Consider the following 20,547-nt stretch of genomic DNA (forward strand, 5'->3'; position numbering starts at 1 on the left):
GAGACGACTGAAGTGCCTTAGCAGCAGCAGCAGCAGCAGGGCTTTCCAGGTGCTGCAAGTGGTAAAGAATCTGCTTGCAAACCCAGGAGACATAAGAGATGCAGGTTAGATTCCTGAGTCAGGAAGATCCCCTGAAGAAGGGAATGGTTACTCACTCCAGTATTCTTGCCTGGAGAATCCCATGGACAGAGGAGCCTGGTGGGCTATAGTCCACGGGGTCACATAGAGTCAGATACCACTGAAGTGACAGCACAACTTATGTGAAGTGGTACCTCAATGCAGTTGTAATTTGCATTTTCCTGATGACACCTGATGCTGAGTATGCCTTTTGACAAGTTCACATGACATTCACACATATTCTTTTTTGATATATTTATTCAAATCTTTTGCCCACTTATGAGTTGCCTGTCTTATTGTTGCAAAACATGTCCTTTGGCAGAGGTATGTACTGCTAGTATTTTGCCTCACCTGTGCCTTTTCATTTTGTTAAGTCTATTTTGATCACTAAGTGTTTTTTATGCAATACAACTTCATAATATTTTTTCTTTTATTAAAGTTAGTGCTTTTTATTTTCTGTAAGAAATCTTTGCAAGCTGCAGATAAAACAAAACAAAACTCTATGGTTTCTTATGGAAGCTGCAACCCACTCCAGTACTCTTGCCTAGAAAATCCCGTGGACGGAGAAGCCTGGTGCAGGCTACTGTCCATGGGGTCACAGAGTCGGACACGACTGAACGATTTCACTTCACTTCAGCTTTAGCTTTACCTCCTACGTCTGAATCGATACTCTATTTCACAGACACTACTCCTGGGGTCGTTCTTTGGTTACAAAAGGGATGGACTGATTTGGCTACTTTCTTTTTCAGCTACCTGCACTCATTTAGATACACTGCTAGGCAAGCTGGGGAATGAAAGCACAATTGACGAAAGGAGGAAAAAGAACAGAGTATAAGCTAATTGAAATCATCTCATACATTAGTTTCTTCAAATTACTTCAAAGTAATATTATAAGAGATTTTTCATTTTGATAATTCAAATACTCAAAGAGGCAATCATGGAAAACAAAACAATTAGGATCACAGCATCTCATATAGTATCTCTTTACATGAATTTTTAAAGAAAAAAAAGTCAACCTATAGAAGTAGAAAGGAGATCAGTGGTTGCTTGGGGCTAGAGGCAGGAACAGAGATTAACTGCAAATGGACCCAAGAGGAGATATGGTGATGAAATTATTCTAGAGCTGGATTGTGGTAATGACTGCAAAACTATATAAATTTACTAAAATGCATTGAACTGTATACTTACAAGGGGTCAATTCTATAGCATGTAAGTTATATCTCAATAAAGTTCTTAAAAAACAAAAATCAAGCCTGGTTGATGGAGCCCCAGGAAAACAAAAAATTTCAGAATAGAGAAAACAGGGCCGTGTGTACATAGTAAGGAAAGATCATTCTGGTTGAACAGTTAACTAAAACAAGGAATCTATTTAGAAAAGAAACATTGGGGGAAAATGTATGAAGAGGTAGGAAAGGGAAAAAGTGAACCTCTTTAAGTGGTTCAATCTGAGAAATGTTACAACTTAAATGCAGTTTCTGTTTGAAACCATGATCACTTCCATGAAATATTCTTGTCCTTCCCTTGAAAATTATGTAGGCTCCAGTAGTATGCATTCCATTTAGACCAAGAGTTGGGCAATGTTTCCCCCAATGTCCCTTAAGATTAAATTAGGTGATAGGTTAATATAACAATTTAAGTTCTGAAGAAACTTTTCAGTGTTTTTTGTTTCTCCTGAGTAGTGATCTAGAGAAGAGTACTGGCCTTCTGTGGGTTAATAGTCAAGTTTTTCACTTGTTCAATCGCTAAGTCCTATCCAACATTTGCGACCCCACGGACTACAGCACTCCATGTAGGCTTCCCCTCCTTCACTATCTCCTGGAGTTTGCTCAAACTCAAGTCCATCGAGTCAGTGATGCCATCCAACCCTCTCATCCTTTGTCACCCCCCCTCCTTTTCATTTCCTCTTCCCCTCAATCTTTTTCACTAAGATTAACAAACAAATGTATTTAGCACAACCCCAAGAAACATCCCGGTTGCTTCTAGATCACCTTCTAACCTCTCACCTTACTCTCCCCACCCCCAATTTTTGCAATCTGGCTATGTCAGATATTGTTTTGAGGGCTGGCAATTAATCCAAAGATAAATAGAATAAATTTAGTTCCTGTTACTATACCTTAGACTGAGATGGCCTAGCTCCTTTCTTTGGCCAAAGAATTTTTTTTTTCCATATTATTCCTTCTTGGATAGGGCTTTAAAAGTTAAAGGAAAATGATTTAGTGAATGGTAAAGAAAGAAACATCTGCACCAAGCATCATTTTTCTCCACAGAAAGTGCAAGTTTCTTAAAAATGGAAACCAACAAAGGCTTTTCTTCTGTGGGAAGATACCAATTATGTTTTTCATATCTTTATAAAACACTTATTTCCTATATTTTTATTAGCTTGGAGAAAACATAATAATTAGACATTTTTTTTTATTAAGAAGAAAAGAATGCTGAAGGAGGTCCAGCTGTGGGAACTAAAGTTCTGGCTTCATCTCTCACAAAGCATGTTATAAACCCCACTTGGAAAGATTCTGCACAAAGAAACCCCACCAGTTCTACATTCTAGAGTAAGCAGGCAACTCTATAGAAAAATCTATATAAATCAGAAAACAATTGGCATAGCGCAAATAAATCTAAGGAAATGGATTGATTCACTAGATAAAGCAAAGGAAGGAATTTTGAAATAATATACAATAAGGGTTTTGAATGAGTTGAAAAGCTCTTTTCAGAGATGTGAGTGAGGCTAAAATATGGAATTATTTGTAACACCTTCAATGCTATATTTAAAGGACTTATTTTTTGAACATCTACCAAGTCAATAGATTTCAGTGAGCCAACAAGTGAGTTTTCAGCTAACAGAAATCTCTAATGAAGGAATTCAGGATTCCTATTTCTGATGAGTTAAGCTAACTCTGTATCACAGAGAAGTAGGAAGACACGTGTTGAATGCTTGGGGAAACAGAGATTAAAAACACGGAGAGAGGGAGAGCTAAGACAGACAGGTCCTTGGGGTTACCCTGCCAATCAACCCACTGCTTTGTGTATGTTTCTGTTTTGGGGTTGTTTGGCTTTGGTTTTTAAATGGTCCTTGACAAGGTAATCATCCATTTGACTCAATGCACAGAGCTCACAGTATTTTTTAACACTATATTATTCATACAAGGGTAACTTTTCTTCTTCATATTAAAAACACCAGGTATTTACCCATAGCAAACAGGCCCAAGTTACCCATCCTGATCCCACCCACCAAAAGTCTCCCACATGTCCAGCAGGCAGCAACCCCCCGGTTCACGTCACACAAACCCAACAGCAGCGGTGCCTTCTCTGGATTTAGCCCTCTCCCTCAACCACCCTCATCTCCCACGTCTAACCTCATCTCCCACCCAGAACTCAACACTACCACATACAAGACAAACCCTCTTGGAGGGACAAATGGCCAGGCCTTAAGTCACATGACACAGTGATAAGTACCACATAAAGCGGAAAGGGCCAGACAAAGCGGACAGAGGACTGAAGGGTGGCACTTTCACAGCAGCAAAATTAGACTTCTATAAATGTATGGAGAAAATGTACCTTTCAGCTGCAGTAATTCATTAAATTTATGAACATCCATCCTTCCCACAGCAAATAGCCACCACATCCACGAGTCATGAAATGCCATCACAGCTCTTAAAATTTAACCACCATGACCTTGAGAACAGTATTTTATTTTCTTAGGGGTGGTTGGAAACCTGAAAGTTAGATAAGCCCTTTGTTGGTTTAAATAGAGGAGCGTTCAGTGAATTATTACCTGTCCCTAACCAGTCAAGACAGACATAAATGGAAAACAACAGGGAGTGATAAGTCCCCAAAGAGATGTGTACACACAGAGAATAAACCTTAAAGGTTTTCAGCCTGTGAGATTTCTGCCAACGTTCTTAGTCATTACAGAAAATACCACAATATGACTCACCACCACCTACACAATAATGTTCTGTGTCTGACAGATGTGTTTTCATTCGACATATAAAAATAACAACTGAGAAACCCCACAAGCAAAGGCTAATAGAAATAATTTTTAGTTTCTTACAACCCACGGTTAATTGTTTTACACTATTTCCTTTCCTACTCTGAATAGCAGGCAATGCAAACTATATCCAGTTTGCTAGACAAAAGTCTGCTGCGAAACCTGTAGGCTTCTTATTTGGCTTCTTTGTGTTATTTCAAGTAGAAACTCATTATTAGTCTGCATCACCAGCAGTTTTCCAATAATCTAAAGGAAATCACCTTATTCTAAATATATGCTGAAATCAACTCCCAAGAGCAATCCAGCCACGCAAATGTCCAATTTTTATATTTATAATCTAGTACAACTTCTGTTGACAAGGCTTAATTGAGAGGATTTCTAAGCAGTGTTTTCCTGATTGAATGGAGGGACTTTGTCTCCTGAGACACCAAGTCAGCTTCTAGAGTAAGAGGTAAGAAAGGTCCTGTGGGCAAGTGTGAAGCCAAGTTACACACGCGTCCCTCTTCAGTGACACTAGCACTGCTCTCCCCCAGGCCTCTCCCGACCTGCTTAGACTTGCTAAGCAGCTCAGCTGGCACTTCTAAGTTTTAGCTGGGTCAAAAGGTATCTAGCACAATGAGTCTCCTCCCACACTGCAGCTATTTACTTATTCTACCATGTAATATAGGGTGGAGAGACTGCCAAGGACGGAAAATATTTCTTAGACAAGAATGCTGAAGCTCCAATACTTTGGCCACCTGATGCGAAGAACTGACTCACTGGAAAAGACCCTAATGCTGGGAAAGATTGAAGGCAGGAGGAGAAGGGGATGACAGAGGATGAGATGCTTGGATGGCATCACCGACTCAATGGACATGAGTTTGAGCAAACTCAGGGAGATACTGAAGGACAGGGAAACCTGGAGTGCTGCAGTTCATGGGGTCATAAAGAGTCGGACACGACTGAATAACAACAACACCCTCAGCCTTTTAACCTGCTACCCTTCAGTGCTCCCATCCAAATGAAGAAGAGTAGAGAGACTGACAAAAGGTGGACATGGATGCAGGAAGAGTACAGGAACCAGCCCAAACCTATCACAACTACTTCAAGAATAATTCAGAATAGGAATCCAACTGTTGGATGATTCAGCCATCATTAATTCATGCATGCACACATACATTTATTCAAATCTTCCTGAGCATATCATGTATAAACCTTCAGTAGTGAGTTATTCATCCAGGCCACAAGCATTTACTGACCATGGACTCGGGACCAGGCACTGCTCAAGGCCCTGGGGATCTTGAGTGAAAATGCCAGATTCAATGCCTGTGCCCTTCTGCTCTCTGACGTTGTAGAGGTGCATGCTCACAGGGATTTAACATGAGTGTCCATAGGTGAATAAACTAAATTGATTGTTTAAAAGATGGCAAAGGACTTGCTTTTTTCTTCTATACCCAAGAAATGTCCATCTTTCCTGAAAACAAAGCAAGTATACATTCTAAATAACCTTCATTTGGTTCAGTTTAGTTCTTAAATATTACATTGTATAATGAAATAAACAGCTAGCAGCTGTAGGATGTTTCCAGTGGATTTAGTTAACATTAGACAAGAGGTGGAAAATTCCAACTTTTTTAGGAATTTGGTTTTCTAAAATATATATTTTATATATATATATATATATATTTTTTTTTTTCTTCCTCCCTTCATCCATGAGCCAGAAAATCGTAACTAAAAGATGTAACTGGTACTGAGCTCCTACAACACAAATCAAGAAACACTTGGAAATTCCAGAGGAACTGCATCTGGAAAAGCGGGGGACTTCAAGCCTAGCAGATAAAAAGAGTTGAGGACAGTTTAGAATTGCAATTCATGATCCATATATTGGGCATTCACCTCCCGCAGGGTGTGTGACATATGTTTTATGAGAGCAAATGGTATTTAAACGACTCCCAGTGTATCAATATATATCCTTGAGTACATTTATTTGTACAAACTACCAGATTGTTCTAGCCATTACTGAAACACATTTTCAAAATTACACTTGAAAGCTTACCTAAACCATACCACTTATGGAGATCAAATTATCCTCCCTGTCTTTAAAACCTATACTGGTCTGGATGGGGACATGTAAAGAGTTGGCAAGTAGCACAGTTTGCTGACTGTGTAATTCACACATGGCAGCCTGAGGATTAAGTTAAATAATCAGATTTTAAATTGAAGCCAAAAGCTAAGTAGATACATACCTCTCAACATCTCTTTAAGACTCAGGGTAATGAAAATCATCAAGGCCAAGGGGACTCATAACCATTTTCTCAATAACATTATTAGTTCAGAGATGGTTTTGCAGAATTTGTATTAAAATAAAGTTTTCATGATTTTTTCCTCCATCTCTCCCTGAGCCCCCATCCACATTTCAGTCCCTGCTCTAAATTAAGAAGCACCCAGAAATAAATGGATTGATAACAAAATACCTAACATGGAGTAAAAAATGTAAATTTAACAACTTGAATAAAAGGACATTTGGAATGGTCTTGATGAGATAAAATATACATTTAGGACTAGAAGGAATAAAATGGTTTATGGTTTTATCTTAAGCTTTTCTGTATTTGTTTAGTGAATCAGAAGACAAGACGAAAACTTTGAAGACCATCTTGACCGTCTCACTATCTCTAAGCAGACAGGACCTCAAAGAAATGTATACTGTCCATTGAAATGAAGATCTACTGCCAATCCTACTAGATTTCTGGATGTATTGCAAAGTTCAATTCAAAAGCACAGCATATATAAGCAAGCAAAACCCCCTATATCAACATCCCCTATATCACAAACCATCAGTTCTTCTCAGGCCCTAAATAATTTGTTTATAAAGTTCTAGATTTAGAATCATTTTTTGCTCATCTTTAAATTGACTATATACTGGCAATAGTTCACATCTATCCCACAGCAATTTTAGCACTGAACCCATTTAAGCCCATATTTACATTCCCACTTCCTTTTGTGATATACTGCACATTCTCATACTGTTCCAACATTTCTTTATGAACTCATCAAGTTAATTTCTTCAAAAATACCACAGTATCAAGGGAATATCTACTCTATTTTTTTTCTTCTCTGTCAATTAACCATGTCCTTTACATGAACAGAATTTTCTCTTTTGAGTTTTGTAAGTTTGTCAATTGAAAAGAATTTTTAAACTCATGGCAATTGAACAATTTTGATATCAATTCCTTCATTAGATTTTTGGCTTTCAGACAACTGAACACTTTAAGACTATTCCAGATATAGCTTTGAAGTCTTTGTGCAGTCTGAGTTCTTAATTACCAAGCAATTCTTTACACCAGAGATCCCCAATCTCCAGGATCTAAAGTCTGATGATCTGAAGTAGAGCTGATGTAATAATAATAAAGTGCACAATATATGTAATGTACTTGAATCATCCCCAAACCATCCCACCCTCCACCCCCCACCCAATCTGTGGAAAAATTGTCTTCCCTGAAACTGGTCCCTGGTGCCAAAAAAGTTGGGGACTCCAATTAATGTATAAGGTTTACACTCCAATTAAGAAACAACATATGAAAACTATGACTTCCCAAACTGGCTTAAATCTCAACATTCAAAAAACTAAGATCATGGCATCTGGTCCCATCACTTCATGGCAAATAGACAGGGGAACGATGGAAACAATGAGAGACTTTATTTTTTTGGACTCCAAAATCACTGCAGATGGTGACTCCATCCATGAAATTAAAAGACACTTGCTTCTTTGAAGAAAAGCTATGACCAACCTAAAAAGCAGAGACAGTACTTTGCCAACTATATGCACAAAGGTACATATAGTCAAAGCTATGGTTTTCCCAGTAGTCATGTATGGATGTGAGAGTTGGACCATAAAGAAAGCTGAGCGCTAAAGAATTGATGCTTTTGAACTGTGGTGTTGGAGAAGACTCTTGAGAGTCCCTTGGACTGCAAGGAGATCCAACCAGTCAATCCTGAAGGAAATCAGTCCTGAATATTCATTGGAAGGACTGATGCTGAAGTTGAAGTTCCAATACTTTGGCCACCTGATGCGAGGAACTGACTCATTGGAAAAGACCCTGATGCTGGGAAAGACTGAAGGCAGGAGATGTGGGCAACAGAGGATAAGATGGTTGGATGTCACCATCAACTCAATAGAAATGAGTTTAAGCAAACTCCGGGAGATAGTGAAGGACAGGGAAACCTGGTGTGCTGCAGTCCATGGGGTCATGAAGAGTTGGACATGACTGAGCAAGTGAATAACAACAAAAAGAGCAAAATCTGTACACTGGTATATCATAAGACTAACCTGGATTCCTGTAGCTCTTTTCATACCGAAGTGACTTTAGAACATAATGAAAAATGAAGAGTTTACTGATGTATGTTCCCAAGGGAATTCATCTGGCACCGTTTGCCTCGACTGTGAATTCATCTAATTCTGATACGTCAACTAAATCCTCTCTGTCTTACTATCTTCATTTCTCAAAGTCTATGCTGGTTACTAATGTTGAGAGTGTCCTCAGGACCTCATAACAATAAAACTGACCTATAGTAAGTGATTATATTTATGAGCATACAAATCTTCTCATTATCCACCAACACTATCTTCCCGTTGAGGTATTAACTTTTGTTGACAATCCTCAATTATATAAATGGTGATCATTAATGAATTTCTTAATTAGTTTCTTTCAAATGTTTTTTATATTTCCTGGAAGGCATAACACTTAAATGATACTACACAACTAAACTTTTTTAATAGCACTTTTGGAAATCCACTTTTGGATATCAGTTCTTAAAAAAAAAAAGCAACAACTGTTTATTGGCTATCTAAAGACAGTTTTCCACTTGTATCCAACATAACCTTTTCTATCTAAAGATCTAAAGATAGAATGTAAATATACCAAAATGGGAATTCCAAAAAGTGACTTTTGGCAAACTAAAAGTAGAGTTATTTAAGTCAGACTGCCATGCCACCCACCCCCAACCCACAGATAGAGTTGGGATTGGAAATGAATTACACAGGAAGAACCTCACCCTGACAATGGGTCACCCAGTAACTCCCAGTGGGGAGAGGGAACACTGCCACTTGGGATGGGCCACAAACTCCAGTAGCACCATTCAGTAATTGCAGCACCTAGAAACACCCCCTCACATTTCCACCACCTCCAAGTGGTGGAGTATTAAGTTGAGAGCAACACTTGCACCATTTTTATTGAGAATGGTGAAATGCACAGGTTTTAGGATAGATGGCTCTAGTGGTAAAGAATCCACCTGCCAATGCAGGAAACACGGGTTCAATCCCTGGTTTGGAAAGATCCCGTAGAGTAGGAAATGGCAACCCAATCTAGTATTCTTGCCTGGAAAATTTTGTGGACAGAGGAGCCTGGAGGGCTACAGTTCATGGGGTCACAGAGTCAGATATGACTGAGCACCCACATATACACACATAGCACTGTATAACAAATTATCCCAGAATATTAGACACATTGGTCAAATAAATGGAAGACTAAATACTGAATCTGAAAGAAGGCAGGTTAACAGGAAACAGTATAAATAGAATTGGTAACAAGTCAGGATTAGGAAAACTTGGGTCTATATTGCTTATTACTTCCAACTATCTATCACAATGATGTACTCTCTTAGAAAGGAAAGTTTTCCTCTGGTCAGTTAACTGATTCCAAGGATACTTCGAAAATCATGACCAGACTTATCATAAACTTGGTTTCTCATCTATTAATAAAACCTCACCCAGGAAAAGCAGATATATATTCTGATGTTTCACAAGGCAAGAGAACTGAGGGAATCTATGAGGAGATGTCATTTCTAATATAACCGCTGCTGTGAAATATTCTGCGGGATACCCTCAGCCCATCAACTCTTGGTATATCCAGGAGTCATGTATTAGAACAGAAAACCAGAAGGGGGCTATAGTAAATTCTCTTTCCATTTCAAAAGTCAAGTAGCCACAGGAGATATGCATTGAAACAAGCCATCTCACCTCAACAGTTGGACTCAAAGGAAAACATATTCAAAATCTACCCAAGGAGACATGACACATTTTGCTAAAACTTACTGACACCTCACAGAGACCGCAATGAACAAGGGTTATTTTTGTAAATATAACCAGATAGCAAAATGTTTTGATGTACTTTAGTGTATTTCATTGAGAAAACCTGTAAGAAAGCAGGGGTACTGTCCTTTAGTTCAAATAAGAATCTGAGAATATAAAATAACACAACTGTCTCTCTTCATCCCTTTTTCCTGGCTCTCAGAACCCCAATCCACCCAGGCTCTTATTTCACGCACCATCTAAGCTGAACTTTCAATTTCTTGAGTCTTCCACATATTCTCTCTCACCTCACAGCCCTATACATGCTATTTTCACTGTCTGTAACACACTTTCCTCTCCTCTTTGCCTGCATAATTCCTTCTTTTCAAGTCTTACATTAAATATCACTTCCTCCAGGAATGCTTCCAAGATCCTTCCAAGCCAGTGAGGCTTGGGGGTAGGTGTCAGTAAGCAGCATCCTTGTTCCCCAACAAGAATGGAATTAAGTAACAGCTAGGTTAAGAGCTCAAGCAGATGGGAGATCAAAAAACACCTCCCTTTTTGTTCCTGAAAGCTGGGTTGGAGAGCCCAACTTTCATCTGCAGACGTGGGCTTGCTGGGATTTCAATGCTGAGTTAGACACATAGCCGCCAGTCATGGAAATAACCGGACAATTTCAGAACTCCCCAAGGGGGTTCAATCCTATGAAATTTATAGCACCAAGGGTCACAGAACGTGTGCTTTCTGAAAGCAGGTTAAGTTGCAGAGAATTCGCATAAGGGAGAGAAACAAAGCTACGAATTTTCCAAAGAAGGGTTGGAAGGAAAGCCGAGAATGTTACTTCCCAGAAAGAGAGCCAAGGGTCATGGAAATGGAACCTGTGAGTCAACTCTCACCTTGTGAAAAAAGGGGGAATAAAGGTTCTTCGTCAAGAAAATGTCCTGCTGGAGCAGCCCCTCTCAGAGCCCTCAGTCACAATGGATAAGAGAGCGTCTTCTGTTGCCTGTTTCCCCTGCTGGACCTTCAGCCCCCACAAAGTCAAGAAGGACCAGTGGCCTCAGGGCCTGGCACAGAGCAGGCAATTAACACACATGCGCACACATACATACACACACACACACACCCCTAAAGGAATTTATCTGTCAATTAATAACACATTCTTCTGTTTATCCCAAAGGAAATCTTCCACTGCTAATGCTAAGACAGAAAAAGTTACATGGACAAAGACTGCGTACAGTGCTATGCCCCCTACCACTCTTCAAACGTGCTGGTGGGGATAATCTAAGACCTAAAAACCCTGTCGAAAAGACAAGACTTTAGCTGAATCTTATTTTCTTGGAAGAGTGCTGAGTCTCAGATTGGTTACATTCTTGATTTGTGACTGAGACACAGGACAAAGCAGAAGTAGAGAACTGGGGGAAATGGGGGCAGTAATATGGAAAAAGGATTGATGCTCAAAGACATAAAATACATGGTTAGGGAGATAACACTGATTCTCAATATTTTATTTTTAAACATCCCAAATAATTTCAAAATTGTTGGCAGGAAGACTATTTCTATTTGGCAATTCACAGAAATGCACACACACGTTCCCAGGCTACCCGTCCTCAGCTCTTCAGAAGCAACAGAACAGCTTCAAAATCAGCTGGTCAATCGGAAGGAAGTAGAAAACAGCAAGAATTGGTGAAGGTGAAGAAAACTTAGAACTCTCACGCACTGCTGGTGGAAATGTAAAATGATGCAGTGTAGTCCACTTGGAAAACAGTTTGGAAGTTCCTCAAAAGTTATACACAGTGTTATACATGACTCAGAAATCTCACTCTCAGGTATACACCTATTAAGAACTGAAACTATATTTCCACACCAAAAAAACTTGCAAATTAAAGTTTAGAGCAGCAATACTCATAAAAGCTGAAGACTGGCAACAACCCAACTGTTCATCAACAATGAATGGATAAACAAAATGTGGTATGTCCATACAACAGAGTATTGTTCAACAATAACAAGAAATGAAGTATTGATACATGTTACAACTTGGATAAACCTTGAAAAGATTATACTAAGTGAAAGGAACCAGTCACAAAGGACCACATAATATATGATTCTATTTACAGAAAATGACCAGAACAGGCAAAGTCATAGAAACCGAGTAGATTAGTGGCTCCCTGGGGATACTAGGGTTGAGCGGAAGTGACAAGTAATGACTAATGGGTAAGGGAGTCGCTTTAGGGGTGAGAAAATGTCCTAAAATGTACTGATGGGGGCATTATTTTGTGAATATACCAAAAGTCAGTGAATTATACACTTTACACAGGTGAATTACTGGGCTCACCAAAAAGTTCATTCGGGTTTTTCTCTAAGATCTTACGGAAAAACCGAAACGAACTTTTTGGCCAACCCAATATATGGTATGTCAATTGTACCTCCACAAAGCTGTTATTAAAAATGGGGTGGGAGGTGGGGAGTGTGTGCACAGAGTATGGGCCTGAGACCTCCAGAAACCACTATATCCTGAAACTGGAATGCTCTTGCAGCTTGACTATACACTGTTAAGAGTATGAGGCACTGCTCAGGGCCCACATTCTTTAAAGATTCATTTGGTCGACCTCCCATCCAGGTTTGCTTTATTTATGAGATGATAAGGTTGCTGTAAGCAATTCTGAAAGCAACCTTTTTGGTATCACTTTTAAATACATCAAATGAGTGACTCATCAGAAGATGCAAAGGAAACTAGCTCACAATGACAGGCTCTGGTGAGATGCTTTCCATCAGATAGAGGCAGAATGGCCTGCAAGTTAGGACCAACACTGGCGCGTGCACAGCAGGCAGATCAGCTTTCAAAAAAAGGAAAAACCTGGGATATTTGCCTGGGGTGATGTGCCTAGAACATACCTGAATTATCTTCCATCCTTCTTGCTATACTAGGATGTGGGGTATGAAGCACCCATGAATAGGCAGCAGTCTCTTTTTAAAAAAAAAAAGTTGTCTTCTTTAATCTGTGCACCAACACATCAGAAAGATGGCATTATCCCCATCTATGGCATTTTACAGGCAAGGAAATAAACCCAAATTCCAACAGAAACCATCTCAAAGGAATTTACCCTACATTGCAGCATGCTCCACCTCCCCACGTGGCCATCCTCTTCTGTGCACGGACATAGGCAGAACTGCTCCTGCAACTACTCAAGAGAACCTGGGCAGAGGTTCCCAGTGGCTCTGAGCCCACCTTCCTTGCCCCAGGACACCTTTGGCAGTTGGATGGATTTGTGGGCTAAGTCCCTGAAGTCAAGAGTAGACAAAAATCCATCCATCACTCGCCAGGACAGATACAAACCTCAGGATAATTTGTTTTCCAATGGTTTTGGCTTAAAGTTCTGGTTTGGCATTGGTTTTTTAACAACTAACAGCTGTAGGCAATTTTCACACAGAATAAAGACATCAATAAGGCTGAGAGTGGATTTTTCTCCCTTATGAATACAGAACAATGAGCTGTCTTCAAGATGTACATGGAGCTGCCACCACACAGGCTCTGGCTTGGGTCTCATTTGGGGAGGCTGACAGATATAATTGAAAGGACCACGGAGGTGGGTGCTCTGCGGGGACTAGCTCTGTCCACCAGCTTCTCTACCACTGAGGAGGCCTTTGTCTATCAGCAACATCTGTCTCCTTTGGTTGACTTTGGTTTTAAAATACTTCAACTGGGAAATAATGCCAAGACCATCAATGCATCATTATTGCCTTTCATGACAGCCATCATGATACATGATTCACTGCCCATCCCTGGGAAAGGACGGTGTCCCTCCACCCATCCCAATGACCTCAGGCTCAGCCATGTGATTTGTGGTGCCAGTCCCTACAGAAGGATGACATGTCCTTGCCCCTATGAATTCGGGAGTGGTAATGTGATCTGTGTAGGCCAAAGGAACATGTGCTGAAGTGACACGTGTCATTTCCAAGCATAAGCTTAGAGCCTGAGAAGTTCACCATGTCTCTCTTTCCTCTGCCACCAGGCCTGAGCCTTGATCTTGAGTAGACGATGGCACAGTGCAGAACCACAGCTGATCCACAGCAGACATGCAGCATCAATGATAGAGAGGCCACTGAGGTTTTGCTATCACAGGATAAGCCAGCTGCAGATGACCAAGACACCCATTAACGCTGAACCCTTCCACTACTCTTTTCACTTTCAATCCCTCCTGACCATTCACCTCTGCCAAGAGGTCTTCCCTGACCACCTTCCTCATCCATCATGTCCTATATCCCACAACAGTCACACACAACCTATGCAGAGGTGTGTGTGCTTCTTGCCTTGGTGCATTATACCTCTCAATTCAACTACGGAAACTGGCAGCAATTTGGGAGCAGGTTCTAATTTTCCATTTTGAACCTCCTCACTAATATGTAAAACAGAGTTCTGTGTGCAGTGGAAATGGGAGAGGGTAGAGATTCTTGATGGAGAAGGCAATGGCACCCCACTCCAATACTCTTGCCTGGAAAATCTCATGGACAGAGGAGCCTGGTGGGCTGCAGTCCATGGCGTCGCTAAGAGTCAGACATGACTGAGCGACTTCACTTTCACTTTTCACTTTTATGCATTGGAGAAGGAAATGGCAACCCACTCCAATGTTCTTGCCTGAAGAATCCCAGGGACGGTGGAGCCTGGTGGGCTGCCATCTATGGGGTCGCACAGAGTCGGACACGACTGAGGCGACTCAGCAGCAGAGATTCCTGAAACACTCCAAAATATTCAACATCCTCAACTGTAAACATGCTGCCAGGCATCACATCTTTCTTTTACCAACCAAGTTTGGTAATCAGCTCATTAATCCACTCAGGAGGCCAGAACTCAAATATCAGTTTCATAGTATTAATACTCGCCCTTCTTGGTTTATCTCATTAGAGAAGCTTATAGGTGAATTTTGGTTCATCAAAGCTGGAGTGCCACAAGAGTTCAGTTGCTATCCCTGGAGGGCGGTGACACAGCCTACGACGTAAGACACGGTCCCTAGTATCTGCTGAACAATATAAATGGTCTGATTAGAACTAACTCCATTACAAAATGTCAGATGCGATCAAAGAAGGATAGAGTCTCACGTAGTATTCATTGAGTACCTAGGAAGGGGCAGGCACTGGGCCATTCCCACTCTGTGTGATTCTCATTTAAATGTTACATCAAACCTAGCAAGTGTTTTTTCCCTTCCACTTTCCAGAATATAGGCTCAGAAAAGTCATAAGCTTTTTCCCTACTGATACAGATAATAAAGTCAGAGCAGTAATGTAAGCCAAAGTCTTCCTAATGTCCATGCCAGTGCCCTTGACCATACCATAATATCCTCTGAAATGCAGACTGGAAAGAAACACTACTTTGCAGATGCTTGAGAAGCTAAGTTGCAGAGAACACCTATATCTCTTGATGAGTGGGCCCTACATAGATACATCTCTCACTTCAGTATAGTGGATTTTAAAATATGATAGCATCTATAAAAAGTTTCCCACAACAGTTATTATTGCAATCCTATCATTAGGCTAAATAATGATACTCTACTTAAGTAATAATGTCTTTCATCCAAGGATCAAGGACATGAGAGACAGTGTGACTAACTTTTTAAAAGACACTAATACTACACACTGGGAGTGGCAGGAAGCGTGAGGGAATCCCAGGAGGTGTCAGATGAAGGAAATATTTGTGCATACAAGCACTCAGGCTGGGACAGGAGGAACTAGAAAGGGCAACTTAGGAGGCAGTAGGGCTGCATATTTGAAGAACTAAAGATCTAAATCTCTCCATTTAAGCACCAGCAAACCCTCTGAGGTAGTGATGCTACCCTTTCCTTTCTCCTCTACAGGCTCAGTGCTGACAGTAGGGGCACAGATGGGGGCTGTTTCACCAAAGATAAGGCAAGACTGTGTCCAACCAAACTGTCCACATCCTCTCCCCTTCCTCCGGCTCCCAACCACCCCTGGGATGAAGACTGAGACTCACCACGAGTTCACTGAACATGACATCCAGCTCCTCCACAGGGGGCATGGGTAACGCAGGCTCCATGGTCTGAAGCGCAAAGTTGCTATCATTTCGCAGCCGATATGTGATTTCTGGGTGATCATTGTTTCGGAAACAGCAGAAGATGAATGAAATCCCCCGTCCACCTCTCTTCCTTGGGGCCATAGCTGAATTCTGTTTTATTTCTTGACTGATTAAACTCTGCCAAAAGAAGACATAACAGAGTTAAGAATACAAAACTGGAGAGATATATATATATATATATATATATATATATAGACAGACCAATTCACCAAAGAGCCCCATGTACTGAAGGCAATGTCAAAAGGAGCTGACGGCTGGAGACAACGTCCGCAGGACATAGAGGACAAGCCCAAGAGGGTCTGGGGGGCCAGCTGAGCAGAGAGCACATGTCCTTCTAGTCACACGTTGAATGTTTCCTATGACCCACTGCTGAACAAACAGTACCACCCAGCCACCCTACGCCCCAGCATTTGCTCCAATCACACTGGGTCTTGACCATGCTTTGCACATCACCTGCTCTTTCCTACCAACCCATACCGGTATTGTTAACCCCTGCAGGAATGACCTTCTCTTCCTTGCCACCTAGAAGATTTCTTACTCATCCTCTAGGGTTTGACTGCAATTTCTCCTTTACCATCCTCAAGTAGAATTAATAATACATATGCTAAGGCATATCTACCTATTGCAGCTCTTGTCACAGTCTAAGTTCCTCAGCAGTGTGTCTTCAAGTTAGACCAGGATAACTAAAAGCGGGAGGGAGGGACTCTGCATTAAGCAACGTGGTGGCCCTAGTGCTCCACGCAGCACCAGGAAGACAGAAGGCACTTGGATAATGTTTATTGTGTTGAATAAATTAGTAACAAATGGGGAGTAACTTAACATGAGCTAGGAGGGTCAGAGATTTCCAAACAGAAAAGATCAAATAAGTTTACTGATAGAGAGATGGCTGACTAAATTATAGTATACTCACATAAGAGAATCTAACACACTCACTAAAAACAACGAGGCATCCATGCACGTAGATATGAAAAAAAAAGCTCAAGATGCCATGTGATGTATCTACTACATACTACAGGATTGCATATTTTAAAGCACTTATAAATACATGTAAGAAATGTTAGCAGCAGTAACCTCCAAAATAAAGAGAGGGGATTGGAGAACTACCTTTCACTTCATATCCTTTCAAATTTGAATTTTTACCATAAAAGCACTGCAGAATTTTAATCATTGCACAGTCTTTTTTAAGTCACAATTATGTGTATCATCCTAGAAAAATTTCTAAGTTATATTGTCAACTGAAAAAAAGCAACTCAAAGAAAAATGTGTATAACATGTCCCATAATGTCTTTTTAAAATGATATTACACAAAAACCTAAATAATTTACATGTAAATACATAGCAAAAGGCCTGGAAAAATACACAGTAATTTCCTAACTCTGAGAGATGACAGGGATGGGGAATAGGCAAGAATGGAAACATACTTTCTGTGAGAGAGATATATATATGTGTGTGTATATATATACACACACATATATACACACATTTATGATGAGAGCATATTCATGTATAACTGCAGTAGACTTTTAATTTTTAAAGAGATATGGGGTTGAAAGGGGAAAAAAAGGTGGACTATGAATTGACCCTTGGTGAGCTGGAAAGGCAGAGGAGGAGAGCTACATCTGTGTCGGGAAGATGTGGAGAACACAGGCACGGAGTCCAGGGAGGAGCCACAGGGAGTGAAAGCGCAGAGGAGGGCTGGTGCGGAGAAGCCGCAGCCCAGGCTAAGAGTCTGGATTTACCCTATGAGCAATTTCGAGTCATACTTAAATGCCCCACCCACCCTACTCTACTTTCGTGGAAAAAAAAAAAAAAAAGTAGAGAAAGCAGATGTGGTTGGGTCTTGATGACTCTCATACTTCAGAGCTGTGGGCAGGTGACCTTGCTGGAGAAGCTACAGTGACCGCTGAGCACCAGAGAGTGCACTGCAGATGATCAGACAATGTATTCACATCCCCGACCAGAAAGAAATTCAGCACTGCTGAGACACAGAGCTAACACTACTGCTGAGACACAGAGCAGGCACTTCTCAAGATAGGAGAAAAACCTGAGGGTGAGGCAGAGGCCAGCAACTATCCTCTCAAATGATTTCTAGGAGCAGCTCCATAGCAACAGGATCAGAGCTGTGTCACACGCCACCCTCCCCACCCCCGAGTGAATTTAAAACCAATGGGAAGAAGCTAAAGGAGACATAAGGAAGAATTTTCCAATGTCTATGGTTGCGGTAGGATGGAAGTGAGGAGTCCCTGGCTCCACTGTCTTCAGACTAGAGTTCAGTTCAGTTCAGTTCAGTCGCTCAGTCGTGTCCGACTCTTTGCGACCCCATGAACCGCAGCACGACAGGCCTCCCTGTCCATCACCAACTCCCCGAGTCCACGCAAACCGATGTCCATTGAGTCTGTGATGCCATCCAACCATCTCATCCTCTGTTGTCCCCTTCTCCTCTTGCCCTCAATCTTTTCCAGCATCAGGGTCTTTTCCAATGAGTCAACTCTTTGCATCAGGTGGCCAAATATTGGAGTTTCAGTTTCAAAATCAGTCCTGCCGATGAACACCCGGGACTGATCTCCTTTAGGATGGACTGGTTGGATCTCCTTGCAGTCCAAGGGACTCTCAAGACTCTTCTCCAACACCACAGTTCAAAAGCATCAATTCTTTGGTGCTCAGCCTTCTTTATAGTCCAACTCTCACATCCATACATGACCACTGGAAAAACCATAGCCTTGACTAGACGGACCTTTGTTGGCAAAGTAATATCTCTGCTTTTTTTTTTTTAATTTTATTTTATTTAAGTTTACAATATTGTATTGGTTTTGCCATATATCAAAATGAATCTACCACAGGTATACATGTGTTCCCCATCCTGAACCCTCCTCCCTCCTCCCTCCCCATACCGTCCCTCTGGGTTGTCCCAGTGCACCAGCCCTAAGCATCCAGTATTGTGCATCGAACCTGGACTGGTGACTCGTTTCATATATGATATTATACATATTTCAATGCCATTCTCCCAAACCATCCCACCCTCTCCCTCTCCCACAGAGTCCAAAAGACTGTTCTATACATCAGTGTCTCTTTTGCTGTCTCGTATACAGGGTTATTGTTACCATCTTTCTAAATTCCATATATATGCATTAGTATACTGTACTGGTGTTTTTCTTTCTGGCTTACTTCACTCTGTATAATAGGCTCCAGTTTCATCCACCTCATTAGAACTGATTCAAATGTATTCTTTTTAATGGCTGAGTAATACTCCATTGTGTATATGTACCACAGCTTTCTTATCCATTCATCTGCTGATGGATATCTAGGTTGCTTCCTTGTCCTGGCTATTATAAACAGTGCTGCGATGAACATTGGGGTACACGTGTCTCTTTCAATTCTGGTTTCCTCAGTGTGTATGCCCAGCAGTGGGATTGCTAGATCATAAGGCAGTTCTATTTCCAGTTTTTTAAAGAATTTCCACACTGTTCTCCATAGTGGCTGTACTAGTTTGCATTCCCACTAACAGTGTAAGATGGTTCCGTTTTCTCCACATCCTCTCCAGCATTTATTGCTTGTAGACTTTTGGATCACAGCCATTCTGACTGGTATGAAATGGTACCTCATAGCGGTTTTGATTTGCATTTCTCTGATAATAAGTGATGTTGAGCATCTTTTCATGTGTTTGTTAGCCATCTGTATGTCTTCTTTGGAGAAATGTCTATTTAGTTCTTTGGCCCATGTTTTGATTGGGTCATTTATTTTTCTGGAATTGAGCTGTAGGAGTTGCTTGTATATTTTTGAAATTAGTTGTTTGTCTGTTGCTTCATTTGCTATTATTTTCTCCCATTCTGAAGGCTGTCTTTTCACCTTGCTTATAGTTTCCTTTGTTGTGCAGAAGCTTTTAAGTTGAATTAGGTCCCATTTGTTTATTTTTGCTTTTATTTCCAATATTCTGGGAGGTGGGTCATAGAGGATCCTGCTGTGATGTATGTCGGAGAGTGTTTTGCCTATGTTCTCCTCTAGGAGTTTTATAGTTTCTGATCTTACGTTTAGGTCTTTAATCATTTTTGAGTTTATTTTTGTGTATGGTGTTAGAAAGTGCTCTAGTTTCATCCTTTTACAAGTGGTTGACCAGTTTTCCCAGCACCACTTGTTAAAGAGATTGTCTTTAATCCATTGTATATTCTTGCCTCTTTTGTCAAAGATAAGGTGTCCATATGTGCGTGGATTTATCTCTGGGCTTTCTTCTCTGCTTTTTAATATGCTATCTAGGTTGGTCATAACTTTCCTTCCAAGGAGTAAGCGTCCTTTAATTTCATGGCTGCAGTCACCATC

At 40.8% G+C, this 20,547-nt stretch overlaps 1 protein-coding gene across 1 annotated transcript in view; it reads right to left on the bottom strand.

The window, feature by feature from the left end:
• The window catches only part of DAAM1 (dishevelled associated activator of morphogenesis 1), a 184,419-nt gene that overhangs the window by 90,315 nt on the left and 73,557 nt on the right, over window positions 1-20,547 (bottom strand). Inside the window, exon 2 of the mRNA XM_010847767.1 lies at window positions 16,132-16,350. Within this exon, the coding sequence (XP_010846069.1) occupies window positions 16,132-16,314 (183 nt within the window). The 5' untranslated portion in view covers window positions 16,315-16,350. The remainder of the gene's footprint in view (window positions 1-16,131; window positions 16,351-20,547) is intronic.

The sequence above is a fragment of the Bison bison genome, unplaced genomic scaffold, assembly GCF_000754665.1.
Source record: "Bison bison bison isolate TAMUID 2011002044 unplaced genomic scaffold, Bison_UMD1.0 scf7180017864254, whole genome shotgun sequence".
Classification (NCBI taxonomy): domain Eukaryota; kingdom Metazoa; phylum Chordata; class Mammalia; order Artiodactyla; family Bovidae; genus Bison; species Bison bison.